The 15,334-nt window shown below is 38.5% G+C and overlaps 3 protein-coding genes across 4 annotated transcripts in view; 1 reads left to right on the top strand and 2 right to left on the bottom strand.

Moving 5' to 3' along the window:
* Window positions 1-15,334, bottom strand: part of LOC139127661 (ankyrin-1-like) — a gene marked incomplete at its 5' end in the record, with an annotated part of 171,098 nt that overhangs the window by 14,780 nt on the left and 140,984 nt on the right. The window lies entirely within an intron of this gene.
* On the top strand, window positions 5,619-8,666 carry LOC139127638 (uncharacterized). The gene is made up of 3 exons (XM_070693553.1): window positions 5,619-5,830; window positions 6,433-6,598; window positions 6,987-8,666. Exons 1-3 carry the CDS (start codon window positions 5,646-5,648, stop codon window positions 8,664-8,666), a joined length of 2,031 nt encoding a protein of 676 aa, XP_070549654.1. The 5' UTR covers window positions 5,619-5,645.
* LOC139127664 (uncharacterized) lies at window positions 8,963-13,448 on the bottom strand. 2 transcript variants are annotated; one of them, XM_070693576.1, is made up of 3 exons: window positions 12,780-13,447; window positions 12,256-12,605; window positions 8,963-9,935 (listed from the first exon to the last, which is right to left on the bottom strand). In XM_070693576.1, exons 1-3 carry the CDS (start codon window positions 12,938-12,940, stop codon window positions 9,550-9,552), a joined length of 897 nt encoding a protein of 298 aa, XP_070549677.1. In that variant the 5' UTR covers window positions 12,941-13,447; the 3' UTR covers window positions 8,963-9,549. The 2 variants fall into 2 exon arrangements, with proteins under 2 accessions (XP_070549677.1, XP_070549676.1); XM_070693575.1 differs by having other exon boundaries at window positions 8,964-9,935; window positions 12,256-13,448.

The following is a 15,334-nucleotide window of genomic DNA, read 5'->3' on the forward strand; positions in this document are numbered from 1 at the left end:
TGTAAGACCTCCTATAGGGTTCCCTATAAGACCCCCTATAGGGTTCCCTGTAAGACTGCGTTCCAAATCCTGTAAGACTACTACTGCCTGATGTCCTATAAGACCCTACATGCCTCTACCCTATAGGACTGGTATAGGATATTTTGTAAGGGTAATCACTGTCACATTCTTCATCCGGAAAGTTGTTCATGTGGATTTTCACAATTACCAAAGTTAGGTAGTAAAAGTAAAGCAACTCCACACATCGTTCATGTTTGGGTTGTTTGCGTTTTGTGTATGACATTGTGTATAATATAAGTGTATGTCATGTTTGGCTGTTTTAAGTAAAGTGTTGCTTAGCCATGGCGAGATGTACCCGTAATCTACGTGTCTTGATGTTACTCCACACTGGAGCGGAGAGACAAGTGTGACACTGCGATCCTTTGGCGCTGCGTTTCGAAAACAGAGTTTTCTTCATCAGTCGCTTAAAATTCATTCTTGATTGTGAGCTGTGTTGAATGGTTGATTGATTTTATTTGTTAGTATGTTGTTCCACTTACGTTTGGTGTTCAAGTAGGGAAGCTAGAATGTCTACTGGTTGGTCTTGATGTGTTTGTGTAGGTTCGTGTGAACCTGAGGTCGAGCTGTTGTCGCTTTGTGAAGTCTGGCGCTTATAAGTGTATTGCCTCTATTTCTGTTACTTCTATATGCGATTATTGGTTGATTTTTTAACAGTTTTTTAGTGTTTCATCTTTTCCAAGTTCACTCAAGTTTTCTGTCAGGGATTGCTTGATTTTTGTCATTTCGATGTACGGTTTATATGTTGTTATGAAGACTACTGTATTGTTGGCGGCGTTCTTTCTTTCTTTTTGTTGTTCAAGATGTCTTTTTCTGTTTTTTATGATCTGTTTCGCTGATAATGCGTTCTATTTCATTTTTTTATATTGTCAGTCTTGTAATTTTTCACCAAATTGTGTGACTTTCTCTGTAAAATCGGTTTCGTTGTTGCAAGTTCTGATGTATCGTATTGTTTCATCTTTGATCAGACTTTTGAATGTTGCTGCCGGATGGCATTTGTTTCTTTGTAAGAAATGGAATGTATCTGTTGGTTTTGTGTGTGTCTTGGTGTCGAGAATGTTCTTTTTGTTGTATCTACGACCTTTGTAGATAGTCAGGTCTAAATATGTGATTTCTTGAGAGGAGCTTTCAAATGAAAATTTGAAAGTAGGATGCCTTTTTTTTGATGTTTGATATGAATTTATTGAGTTGGTGTTGTGTTCCGATGAAAATCAGAAAATCATCATCCCTGAACCTCAGCCAGGTCGGCATTTGTTGTTTGTGTTACTATATTATTCTCATTTTTGTCTCGTGAAATGTAATATCTGCTATTTTCGGAGACGATAGAGACCCCATAGAGCACTCCCATATTTGCCAGTAGAATTCATCGTTTAATTCAAATGTGTTGTATTTTAAGATTATTTTTAAGCAGAGTTATCATGTATTTCGTTGGTGGCTGCTTGATTATGTATTGTTTGATGATCTTTCCTGATTTCATGCTCTGCCGACTGATTCAACTGCCTCATTATGTGGTGTATTTGTGTAAATTGAAATTACATCTAGTGTTACTAGTGTTGCATTGGACGGAACTTTGATTGTCTAAATTTTCCGTATAAAGTCTGTTGTATCTTTGATGTATGTTGGTTGTTTCTTTGACGATTTGTTTGAGAAAGTGGTCGATGAATTCTAATATGTGAAATGTTGGACTGGAGCATCCACTTATAATTGGCCGTCCTAGTTCCTGGTGGCAGCATTTTATTTATTTTCGGTAGAAGGTACCAAAGTGGTGTTCTTATTTCTCTATTGACTGATTCAAATATTCAAATATGGGATAGTAAATGTGTTTTTCATTGTACATTTCTGTTGTGATATTGTGTGTGTCTTCTATTGTAGTGTTTGTGTCATCTGTTGCCAATTTTGTGTATATATCGTTGATCGCTAAGTTGACGTTGGCATTCTTTTATGTGATCATCAGTGTTTAAAACTGCTGTCCCCCGTCCTCATAAAACGGTTTTATGGTTATCTTCTTGCTCTTTGATAGCGTTTTCAACGCTATTTGTTTTACATGTGCCATGTTGTTTTTTGAGTCTCGAATAGGTGTGTATATAATAGGCAATTTTGTCGCTTCCACATAATTTTCTAGTTTTTAGTTCTCAGTTGTATGTGGGATCCATTTTGAGTTCATTGAATGGGTGTTGTACAGTTATCAAAGACCATCAAACAATACATAATCAAGCAGCCACCAACAAAATACATGATATCTCTGCTAAAAATAATCTAAAAAAACAACACATTTGAATTAAACGATGAATTATACCGGCAAATATAGGATACTCTATGGGGTCTCCCTCGTCGCTGGAAATAGCAGATATTACATTTCAAGAGATAGAAATGAGAACAACAAATGCCCACCTGGCTGAGGTTCAGGGACGATGTTTTCCTGATTTTCATCGGAACACAACACGAACTCAATACATTCATATCAAACATCAACAAAATGCATCCTACTTTCAAATTTTCGTTTGAAAGCTCCTCTCAAGAAATCACATACTTAGACCTGACTATCTACAAAGGTCGTCGATACAACAAAAAGAACATTCTCGACACCAAGACACACATAAAATCAACAGATACATTCCAGTTCTTACAAAGAAACTTATGCCATCCGGCAGCAACATTCAAAGGTCAGATCAAAGGTGAAACATTACGATACATCAGAACATGCAACAACGGAACCGACTTTACATAAAAGTCACACAATTTAGTGAAAATTTTCAAAACCGACAATATAAAAATACCGCAATTATACAGTGTCGGTCACATTTGATCAGAATTGGTACATACCAGTATGGGTACCAAAGATCAACAATAAATGTTGTTTCTATCTCTACAGTGCAGGAAAATTCAACGTTGATGTTATGACAATGATTTCTGCACAGTACAACCAGAAACACAACAAGAAATATATAAACCAGAAAAATAAGAATGACAAAAGTAAATAACGTCTGAAACTTTCGGAACTGGAGGTCAACTTTAGCAACATGCAAAGCAAAAACAGCTAGTCCCTCTTAGTATGAGCAGGTCTGTTAATATGTAACAGTTCAAAAACAATGACAGGAAATGACTCAAGATCAGTGGAGTAGCCTGTTGCAGTCACTGGCATACCACCACTCCTACACATTTGCAGGATTTCCCTTTTTCTTACCTCATTTGCACATTTTTGACGTCCATTTGAACAACGTCACATCTCAGCCCCTGCATCTACCTGTACACCAAATACTGAGATGATAGCTTTGGTGGTAAGGGAACTTTTGTGTTTAACGGACGTACATCCGCACTAACATACCCACATACATACATAGAGATACACAGACGCCACCGACTCACCATATAAGCTGTTTTTGTTATTGATGTACATACCAATTATGAGCTAAAAATGAAATAGAACGCATTATCAGAGAAACAGATCATAAAAGCAGAAAAAGACAGCTTGAACAACAAAAAGAAAGAAAGAACGCCACAAACAATACAGTAGTCTTCATAACAACATATAAACCGTACATCGAAATGACAAAAATCAAGCAATCCCTGACAGAAAACTGAAGTGCACTTGAAAAAGACGAAACACTAAAAAAAAACTGTTCCAAAATCAACCAATAATCGCATATAGAAGTAACAGAAATATGGGCGATACACTTATAAGCGCCAGACTTCACAAAAGCGACAACAGCTCAAACTCAGGTTCACACGAACCTACACAAACACATCAAGACCAACCAGTAGACATTCTAGCTTCCCTACTTGAACACCAAACATAAGTGGAACAACATACTACCAAATAAAATCAATCAACCATTTAACACGTCTCACCAATCAAGAATGAATTTTATGCGACTGATGAAGAAAACTCTGTTTTCGAAACGCAGCGCCAAGGGATCGCAGTGTCACACTTGTCTCTCCGCTCCAGTGTGGAGTAACATCAAGACACGTAGATTACGGGTACATCTCGCCATGGCTAAGCAACACTTTACTTAAAACAGCCAAACATGACATACACTTATAATATACACAATTTCATACACAAAACGCAAACAACCCAAATATAAACGATGTGTGGAGTTGCTTTCCCTTTACTACCTAACCTTGGAAATTGTGAAAATCCACATGAGCAACATGTTCCGGATGAAGAATGTGACAGTGATTATTTTTAATAGATGTACAAATATGCAAATTATGGGACTTATGACCACTTGCCTATAATCTAGATATGGTAGTTGGATTCCTTAACCACTAAAACATGGTGGTAGACACAAACATCACTAGTCTAGGTTTAATATTTAAGTAGTTATGGTCATTTTAAGTATATGGCGGCCATCTTGGACGCCATCTTGAAAATGACGCGTTTCCGGTGGTCAGATTTTGGTAGACTTTTAATATGTTATTAAGCACATTTGACTCTATAGAAAACCGTTGAGAAACCTTTTGTAGCAATTTTTTGGGGTAAGGTCTTTTTTTTTCATAAATGCAGCCAACTACGAAGTTGCTACCATTTTTTTCATGTGTTTTTTGGCTTTCTTGGTGATTTGTTTGTTAGTGCGAATGTCCTGTATGGTGGTAGTACTGCTGCTGTCAGGCTTCACTTTCGAAGGAGTAGCCGCCTTCTTAAGTTTGGTTTCTTGGCTATTTCTCGTGCCAATTCCACTTCAAGTTGGTTTATTTTCCTGTTTCAGGGTGTCTAACATCTGTTTTGGTGACTCGGATGCGCTGGGAGGATTCCATTGCTGTCGAATCGCCTTGCGTGTCTGACTGAGATCTCTTTCACTGGTTGTAGAGAGTGTGACCAGGGCTGGCTCCGGTCGAGGAGAGACAGAGGAGGCGGCCATGCTTGCTGTGACGTCACCCAGTGCGTCTTGGCGGAAATACGTACTGGAGCCTAGGTCAAACAGAAAATCGCCTTGTTCACTGGCCTGTGGGCACTTTTTGCCAGAAGGGCCGATGTGCCTGTTCAGTGGGACTTGGCAAGTTTTACACAGTCTCTTAGGGCGGCCGGACATCGTGGATGGACATAAAAGAAACGGCTGAAACGGGTACGGGATGCAGAACGAGACAATGGCAGCCAAGCAGCAAGACAGATGCATGCTGGGAAGAATTTCCCACAACAGTAGACTGAGGGCGCTAACATTACAGCGGTGCACTGCAGAGAAACCTGCTACGTGCTGCAATTACACAAATTTAGTAAACAAAATTGAATACAATTAAACAGATGGAGCTGAGTTCATATGGACTCTGATAATGCACCTTATCCTTGGTTTGGATGCCAAAGACACACTAAATGCTACAGATGTATTTTGTTCATAGTTTTAATCAAAGCTCAATCAATTATTCCAAATCAGTGTTTTATGAGATATTGACAAGTTTACAGTGATATAACTGACAACTGACAGTATGCAAATTATCCAGAAGCACATTTCCCCAGTTTTGCTTTGAAATTGAAAGGTAGGGTCGTTTGAATGAAAACTATCAACATATGTGAATGAAAGTTATCAAAATTCGCCGTTTTCATGACCCCATATGAACCCTATACGTCACTTCCGGTTGCGGCCGTTGGTATGGGGATTACCCAAGCTAAGATGGCAGACGACACTGTATGCATAGATCTTACCGAGGATGATATTCCTGGTGCTAGACTATCTGTTTCGGACCCAGCTAATCTGACAGTTTGGCAACTGAGAAGATGGTTACAATGTAGGAGAGGGGCGTCTATTTCAGGGAAAAAATCAGAGTTAGTGAAAAGGTATATGGACGTTTACGTTATCGTAATGTCGTCTACTGGTTACATTAGTACAGTCTATACAGACGATATTGATATGTTTACAAATGTCATTATCGGTTATTTCCCCTGGGGGTTCATAAATCTGTATGATCTATGTGTAAAATATTTGTTTGTGGTTAAAATGTTTGCACAACTCTAAAAATGTGACCATAAGCTGCTGTCGAGTTCAGAGAGCAACATCATCAAAAAGTGAACCCGATACCGGCCATGTCGATGTTATGCAACAGTGCCGGTTGGTCACTCACGGTACGCGAACGCGTACCTAAAGTCCATACATGCTGTTGTCTTCCGAAGAGGTTTTTTTGGCGTCGGGTGGTCAACTTTACAGAAAGTCTTCACATTTTTGGCAACAGGGAGCTTAAACGGGAACCTGATCTGAACATGCATTCGTCGATGTGTTTTGTTGAAACATATACCATATTGGTACGGATTTGTATGAGCTGTCAACTGCATTGCTGTTTCATTGAACCAGACATTGTACACTGTGATCTCCAATCAAAATAAGCGAGTTTGTCTTACAGTTAGATGTATCGATTTCATGCTTTTGTATTCATTTTACTTAGAGTAAATGACTACATTGCTGGTGGATTGGATGGTTTCCTTGTTGATCCTGATAACGGAAGAAATGTGAAAAGAAAGCTCGAAGCCAAGGGTATTGATCAGCCTGCAACTCTGAGTACTGAGTTTACTGTTCCACCCGATAAAGGGTGGGTTAAAGACTTGACCAAGGTAATTGACATTTCCTCATTTACTTACAAGCTTAGGGCCTGGACAGATTTTTGGTAAGCAGGGAGGGGATTCATGGGGGTCACCATGTTTTCAATATTGGTGGTATGTGGGAGTCACTCTGTTTGGAAATGTGAATGGCCTCAAACCAGAGCATGATTTATAGTTCTGTTGATTGTTCACAAACTAGTAACATTCATATATATATAGCCGTTATTTTGTCTGTTACATGTTAAGGCTATGGCACCTTAAGGGTTAACTTGTGTTATCATCAGTTATTTGCTAAAGAAAACTGAAGGGTCTATGAGAAAAAAGTGGACATTGTTTTCTTAACATGAATGTTTTTTTGAATGTAAAATATCTTCTCACTGTGTCACTGTCAAATAAATAGGTACCAGCTATTGATTTTGGATCAATGTGGCATTTTCTTGTAAATCAACCACACCTACAGGAGAAAGCCAGGGGTACTGACAAGCAGTTTGGTAAAGGATACAGAATTTATCGTGCTGGTCATATACAATCTGTAGAATACCACCCAATGTCAGAAGAAAGTCCATTTGTCTATCTGAAGGCTTCCATACTTCCATCAATGAAGAAAGCAAATTACAAAACATATATCTCCATCAGAAAGAGTAACTTGATGCTTCAGTCAGCTTACTGTACATGTATAGCAGGTTTGTCTGGCCTCTGCTGTCATGTTGCTGCATTTTTGTATGGATTGTCAGAGAGCAAACAGACACACATATCTCATGAAAATGAGGAAATCACATGTACATCACTACCCCAGCAGTGGAACATTCCCTCAAGAAGAGTCAAGCAGAAAAACATGCCAATCCAACAAGTTGTATTTGTTAAACACAGGCCAGACAAGCCCAAAACAACAGCAAGGAGAAACCACCACCTTGATCCGCGACAATCACATATGCAAAAGAATAATGCTGAACGCGTTCTCAACCTCCGGGGAAAGTTGGATGTGTTGAAATGTCAAGGGAAATCATCTGGTTTTCTACATGTTTTGCCATTTTCCATATCAAGGCAAGCTGCAGATTCTGATCATCCTTATTCATTATTGTCGAAGCCAGCCACCACTGATGACCAGCCATACTCTGATACACCTCCAGATGCAGCAACCACATTTCTACCTGTACCTGTAGCAGAATTGAGTGGTAACCAAGCCAAGTCACTTTCAAGTGTAGATGCCAATTCAGCACAATCATGTAGCCACAGTCATCACAACACAATATCTGAATGTACACAACCAAAACTTGATAGACAGACATTAATTTGCAAGCAGAAGATTAGTATTGATGAAGCAGCCAGCATTGAAATAGCTACCCGGGGCCAAGCTGATAATGAGAACTGGTACAAACATCGACAAGGGAGAATAACAGCATCAGTTGTGGGAACCATCATGAATAGAAGAAAAAATACACCACCAGATAATGTTGTCAGAAAAAATTTAAGCTATGACAAGAGGCAGTATACTCCAAAGTCATGTCAGCATGGTCTTGTAATGGAGCCAAAAGCAGTACAAGCTTACACGAAACACATGATAGATAATGGCCACCAAGGACTTACAACATCAGAGGCCGGATTGGCAGTAGCACCAGAGTATTCCTGGTTGGCAGCCAGTGTTGATAGACATGTCCATGACCCAACCAGTTTGCCAAGTGAAGGTTGTATGGAAGCCAAATGTCCTGTTTCCTCATTACCGGTATCTCACCTCTGTGATGAACGTGGTTCTGTTTTCTGCCTAAGGAAATCAGCTGATGGATCACTTTACCTAAACAGGAAACATGCGTACTTCTACCAAGTCCAGTGTCAGATTGCAGTGACAAAGAGGCAGTGGTGTGAATTTGTTGTCTACACTGAGTCAGGAAGTGGAGAGGGTGACATCTATGTTGAGAGAATTGCATTTAATGCTGAGCTGTGGAAGGAAACTATTTTCCCTAAGCTTCAAAGATTTTATGATTTTGTGGTGCCTGAAATTCTGAAGATGCATTCAAATGATGGTGCCATGTTTTGTCAAATTCTGAGCTGTGAACAATTCACTGGTGATAAAGGCAGATAATAAGGGCAACAAAATTAGCCATTTTCATGACCTCTTCATGACCACATATCATTGTACTTCTGTTGGTACAAATTTGTCAATTATATACATAAATTATTAAACTATTTATATCATAATATTATTATTATATTATATCATTTACATTTATAAACTATTTACTTAATTATCTATATATAATGAACTATTTTAATTCAGTGCCAGTCAATTATATACATATAATATTATATAGATATAATAAATTATTCAGACAATTATTAAAGAAAATTTTAAAATTATAAAAAATGAATTTTGACCAAAAAGAATTCATACAGATGCAGCTCATGGACATAAGAATATATATGCCGATGGCTTTTGCACAATATTTATTATTTATTTGGGTTGATGCAATTTTCATAACAATTTTGAAAAGGGCTGTTAATGCTTTTGTACTGCTGGTATGAAAACGAAGAGTAATTGTACCACTGCACTGAATGTATCATTACAAGCAAACTGTTTCACAACAAATCTACCAACCACATACATACAGCTAAAAATATCACAAAGTCTTGCTGGGTTAATGGAAATATTCAATAGTCATTTATTGTAAAAACTTCTGTTGCAGCTTTAGATTCTTTCAAATTTATAGTACTGATAACAAATTTTTCACATTTTTAGTTATAAAGAATTACATCCAGATTTTAAAAAAATTAGGCAGTTCATGAAACCTTCAATAAAACTCTCTGGGAGATAGATTTGGTCCATGTTCACATTTGTCAAGTCCCTGGTTTCAGTGCCAGCCTAATTAACAATATCTGTGACCTCTGACCCCTTCAGATTTCAAAATGGAAGACGTTGCATGGAAAGCAGAAACAGTTGTATGTTTATATTCAATAAATATTTGTCATTACTGGAACACTATTTCTTTCTTGTTTTTTACTTCTGGTATGAGTGGTGGGAGAAAATTTGTTAAAACTGCACATACATAGAACATTTGATTTGCAAGCGCACATAATGAGACTGGAATTGGTCTGTCAAATATGTGGTAATTTTTTATCCTTTCCATGCATCTCTCAATGTGGATCCTAACAACAGCAATACTACGTGTTTCTATGACATCCTCAACTGACATCTGTTGTCCTGGAGTAACAAATGGAGGCATGTTCAAAACTGCACCTTTGGCTGCAAGTTCATCCTGTATATTGAACCCCTTGTCTGCCATGACTCCATCCCCTTTCTCAAGTTTATCTGGTAGCCCACTAAAAATGGTGAGTTCCTTGTCTGAAACTGACCCTGAAAATTAAAGAAAAAAAATCAATTTTATGAAACTGGCATTACAAAAAATCAATGGCTAATGAAATACTTCAGCCTTTCACTTTGAAGAGACAAAGTCACTCACTTATGACAGTATTTCGATCATTTTAGTTTCTCTTGATATATCATTTACATGTATTCTGTTACTGAAATGTGCCCTATCACTAGATGTTACAAGTCAACTCTTATCCTGTACATGGCCATAACACATGAATGCTACTATAACATAATTTTTTGTATGTATCAAAAATTACATAATGGAAGTAATCATGCATTACATATACATTACAGCATGTGAATTGAGCTGTGACAATCAGAATTTAAGTTCACTTCTGTGAGTAGAACACCAAAAATAAGATTTCAAAAGAAACTAAAATAATCAAAATTATGTCGAAAATGAGCAACTTTGTCCCTTTAAATGGACAAAGTTGTTTTATTTGACCCTTTTTGATATCAAGGACATGGGGAATACTTGCATAAAAATATGTATGAAAAATGATGTCAATACAGAACCAAAAATGTGTAAGACATTGCCCCTTTGCTGTATAAGAAGATGTGATTTTATGTGTAACTCTACATGAACATTACATTCCAACTTTCTTTTCCGTGACAAATAATTATTTAGCCACCCATCACCTTGTTGATCCCACCTAAACAATAGATATGTGATACATGTACAGCTTTCATCTGAATGAATGACGACGTCAGGTTGAAGTATCAGAATTTAAAAAAAATTTAAATCTTGGGGGTGATTTTGTACATATTACAAAAACTTTGCTTTGTTGGCTGTAATGAAAGAACAACTTTATTGATATTTAAAGGGACAAAGCCACTCATTTTTGTCATAATTTCAATAATTTTAGTTCCCTTTGAAATAAAAATATTTATTCTGTTCTGTTCACTGAAATAGGCTCAATCTCTGGTAGACGCAGCTCAACTCACACAATGTACCGGTACACGAACATAAAGAATGATTACTTCCATCATTTCATCATGGGTATGTACCAAAAATAATGTTATAATAAATTTCATGTGTTATGGCCAAGTCCAGGGTTAGAGTTGAATTGTGACAACTGTTGATTGAGCTTATTTGAATGAGCAGAACAACATCAACATGTCAAAAGACAGTAAAATACTTGAAATAACATCATAAATTTGTGACTTTGTCTCTTTAAAGGCGGAGCCTCCATTTTAAAGGGCGCTAATCTATGGCGGCATTCATTATGTAAGTGGACACCAAGCAGGCAACATGTAGGCACACGCTCCAGAAAATTCCACTTTTTTAGTTTTTTTCCGACTGCAAACACACAGACAGACTGCCCAGCAGTCAGTGCGAAACTGCTGCTGATCTAACTTTGTGGTTATATTCAAATTCTAACGTGACTGGAAGACGTTTTTTAGGAAATTTGAGCGTTGTTGTTGGGAATCAATGACCGTTGGCGATTTGAACCGACCGTCAATCAAAAGCTTGCATAAACTCTGTTTGCAGGATTATTAAAAGGTGATAAAAGGTTGACATCAGTTTGTGTAATTAATGTTATAGAAATCAAACATTGTACTGGCCTGGCCTGGGATTGAAAAAGTGCGGCTTTAAAGCTGCACTTTTTCAATCCCAGGTTCTCACATTTGTAGAGTTCTCCTCCAAGTCAGACACTTGGCCAGTACGATGTTTGATTTCTATAACATTAATTACACAAACTGATCTCAAGTAATTACACAAACTGATCTCAACCCTTTGTCACCTTTTGCTAATCCTGCAAACATAGTTTATACAAGCGTTTGATTGACGGTCAGTTCAAATCGCCAATGGTCATTGATTCCCCACCACAAATGCTGGAATTTTCTAAAAAATTGTCTTCCAGTGGCGTTAGGCTTTGAATATAACCACGGAGTTTGATCAGCAGTAATTCGTGCAGACCGCTTGGCAGTCTGTCTGCGTTTTTGCGGCCGAGGAAAACTAAAATGTGGCATTTTCTGGAGCGTGTGCCCGCATGTTGCCTGTTTGGTGTCCACTTACACTATGAACGCCGCCATAGCTTCACATCCTTTTAAAGGGAGGCCCTGCCTTTAAGATACCAGCAAAAACAACCAAACATAAAGTGATCTAATGGCTGATAAATTTACGCTGTTATTTTAATATTGCTCAGGCATAAAAATCAGATTTTGTAGATAAGTGTGCCAATAAACACTGTAATATATATATGTATTATAGACCAAACATGGGAATTTATTTGGCAAAAGCAGGTGATCTGTATGACAATTGGGAAAAAACTGCTGAAAAATAAACAACAAAACAAACCTGTATGAAGGTCAGAGACAAATGAAACTGCCCCACTCGGAGTAATGCCAACCAATCCTTTGACAGTGTTTCGGCTCTTGTAACACGAGTAAGTAAGAGACTGCAGGTCTGGAGATGATGGCTTTTCCATCTGAATCTCTGTCGCATCTATCACAACTCTTGTAGTTGGATATTTCTCCTTGAAACAAGATGGCATCATCAAGTCAACAAGCTCTCTTGACGGCCATATGTCAATCTCCTTCAGGTCATAGTACATAAGGTCGATCCACTTACTGCATATTCTTGACACTGTTGATACTGAAATCTCAAAGCGTTCAGCCATATCTTTCTCAAACAGCCCAAGTCTCAATCTACACATGACCAAAAAGAATTGATTCAAAGGAGTTAGCTTATCCCTCGGCGATGTTATGTGGTTTACAGACTCTCCAAAATATTCAAAACATATTTTGAATCGTTCGAAATCTGGAAATCCTGTGTAAAATGACACATCTTCATCATTATTTTTGAACTTGTCAACGCTGAACCTGTTTTCCCTTGATTTTGCCAACTCTTCCTTGAGCTGCATGTATTCTCGTAGATGCTTTTCTTCACATTCTTTTGACAGTCCTATCGCATTCTTGAGCTGCCTGTTCTCACTCCGGAGTTGTACTATTTCATCATCGCGTTGCCTCAATAATTGCGTCATGTTTGACAACTGTTTACGCAACTCAATAACTTCAGCAGATGGCTCGGCTTGTGACACGTCCGTGATAATATTATTTGAGTCAATCGACGATATTTGATTCTGTAATTGATGAACTCCCAGCGGCTCTCGCTCCTTGGGGGGTTTCCTTGGTGGCTCGATTTTTGTCCATGGGAATATGCTTGGTAGTTCATCGTAATATTTTCGTCCGCCTTGAAAATGGACACTACAAATACGGGTATTTTGCCACTCTACCTTAAGAGTATTGTTCCTTACCCGGGCTTTGAACAGTCTCAGCAACTTCTTTTGTTTTGGCAGCCGATAAAAGTGTAAACCTTTGTTTTTGACGAGTTATTGTAGCACTTCGGCACGCAACAGTTGTACGGCATAGTTGAGCTGCTCACAGCTGATAATCAAACATGGCGGGGGCATACCAACGGCGGCAACCGGAAGTGACGTATCGGGTTCATACGGGGTCATGAAAACGGCGAATTGGGAAGAACCAAGCAATGTTGGTTTTGAGAGTATTTTAGGCATTGATGTAAAATTCCTTGAAGGCACTCCTAAAAGCAATGGACTCACATAAATTGAGTAGTTTTATTTATTTAGATGTTACAACGGCAAGCGAGGGTATTTGGTTGTGAAGCGAGGTGGTTATTTCACCCAAATATGCTAATTTTCACCCCAGAGGTCTTATATCCGCAACCAAATACCCGAGTGACTGTTTATAATCTCATTATAATATGCTAAAGTTAATTATAAATAAAAGTGGACAATGTCGTTATTTAGGACCGAAGTTGGAAAGAGGGTTTAGGGCCCCAGCCTGAAGAATGTTTCAGAACGCGCGTGCGTGCACAGTTGATTCCATACAATACTGTAATGATACGCATCGATATCGCGATTACATATTAAACTTGATGAATATCAGTTATAAAAATGCTCAAAAATACTTTTAAATAATTATGTTGTTGTTACATCGCCGTCGCTGCTTATCAAACTCTGCATTTGTGGGTTCATCGAGCTGCACCAGACTAAAATTTAACAATCAAAATCAATCTCAAGGCATACACTTGTTAAACGTTATGGCACGTTGAGCTATGGAGCTGGAGTCCGAAATTTGTGCAAACTCAAAATCTTTTCTCCCACTGCGTTCGCTAGCCAAGGATCGGTGAATTCTCCATCTACGCTAGCAAGTTCAGAACGCAGAATCGTTGGTTCAGATGATGGTGAAGTTCCTATGACTCTGACCAACGAAAATATTGATCCCTCCGACCGGCAGTCGGCTTCCCGGAATTGGGAAGACTCGACGATTGGTCAGGCGGATAAGGTAAGTGGTTCAGGTTTAGGGGGAACGATCGACATGTCCGACAGTAGTACCAAGGAAACCCGAGAGGTCACGGTACCTAGTGTAGGCAAACTTAACAATGAAGTTAGGCAGGACTTACGCCGCGAAAGATCTCAGAAGCGACGTTCTAGTCCGAATTATATCTCTCGCTCCAGCCGAGGCCTACGTCGTAATGATTTTAATTCCTCGCTCCAGCCGAGGCCTACGTCGTAATGATTTTCCGCCTCAGCGTTTTGAGGGTAGACGTCATCGCTCCCCTTGCAGAACTTACAGGGAGCGTGATCAATCGCCCTATCGGTATGACGATTATGGGGCTCGATTGTGTTTGAAGCGCGCAGGTGTTCTTGTTGAGAATATAAACCCCGGTTCCAGCCAATCAGATTACTAGATTCAAGCTTAGTTTGTTTAACTGTTTTCATGAAAAGAATGTTACATGTATATCATACAATCTGAATTGGTATTGAAGATTTATTGAATGGCTCGTCATATGTTGTAGTAATGTCTTTCCCTCAATTGAGTGCTGGAGTGAAATTACGCATGCAAATACAGCCATTATGCAATTTTAGCAGGCTAATGGATATACTGTACGAAAGGAGGAAAAAGTTACCACGAACACTGATATGTAAACTGTACTGGAATAAAGTCACATTTCCTTTCGGGGGAAAACTTGCCTGATTGCAATGCACAAGCCATTTACACAACTGTCATTTCTTATTTAAAGTCGAAAGGACCAGACCTCAGAAACTTAACAACTGTGGATACCAATGGGGCATTGGTTATGACCGGAACAAAAACAGGTGTGACAATGCGATTTAAAGAGAACATATAAACCCATACAAATTCATTGTATTGCTCATAGATTGGCATTTGCCAGTGGCAATGCAGCTGATAATGGTCAATTATTTGCTGCATTTCTTTATTACCTTAAGTCTGCAACATGTCAGGTTCTATAAGCAAATCAGAAGGTAAAAAAAAGCTCAAAGATTCGAAAAATCACCATTAAATCAGAATCTAGAACTCGGTTTGTGATATAACAAACTACTTTCTCAATA

Source organism: Ptychodera flava, unplaced genomic scaffold, assembly GCF_041260155.1.
Source record: "Ptychodera flava strain L36383 unplaced genomic scaffold, AS_Pfla_20210202 Scaffold_34__1_contigs__length_2629520_pilon, whole genome shotgun sequence".
Lineage (NCBI taxonomy): Eukaryota > Metazoa > Hemichordata > Enteropneusta > Ptychoderidae > Ptychodera > Ptychodera flava.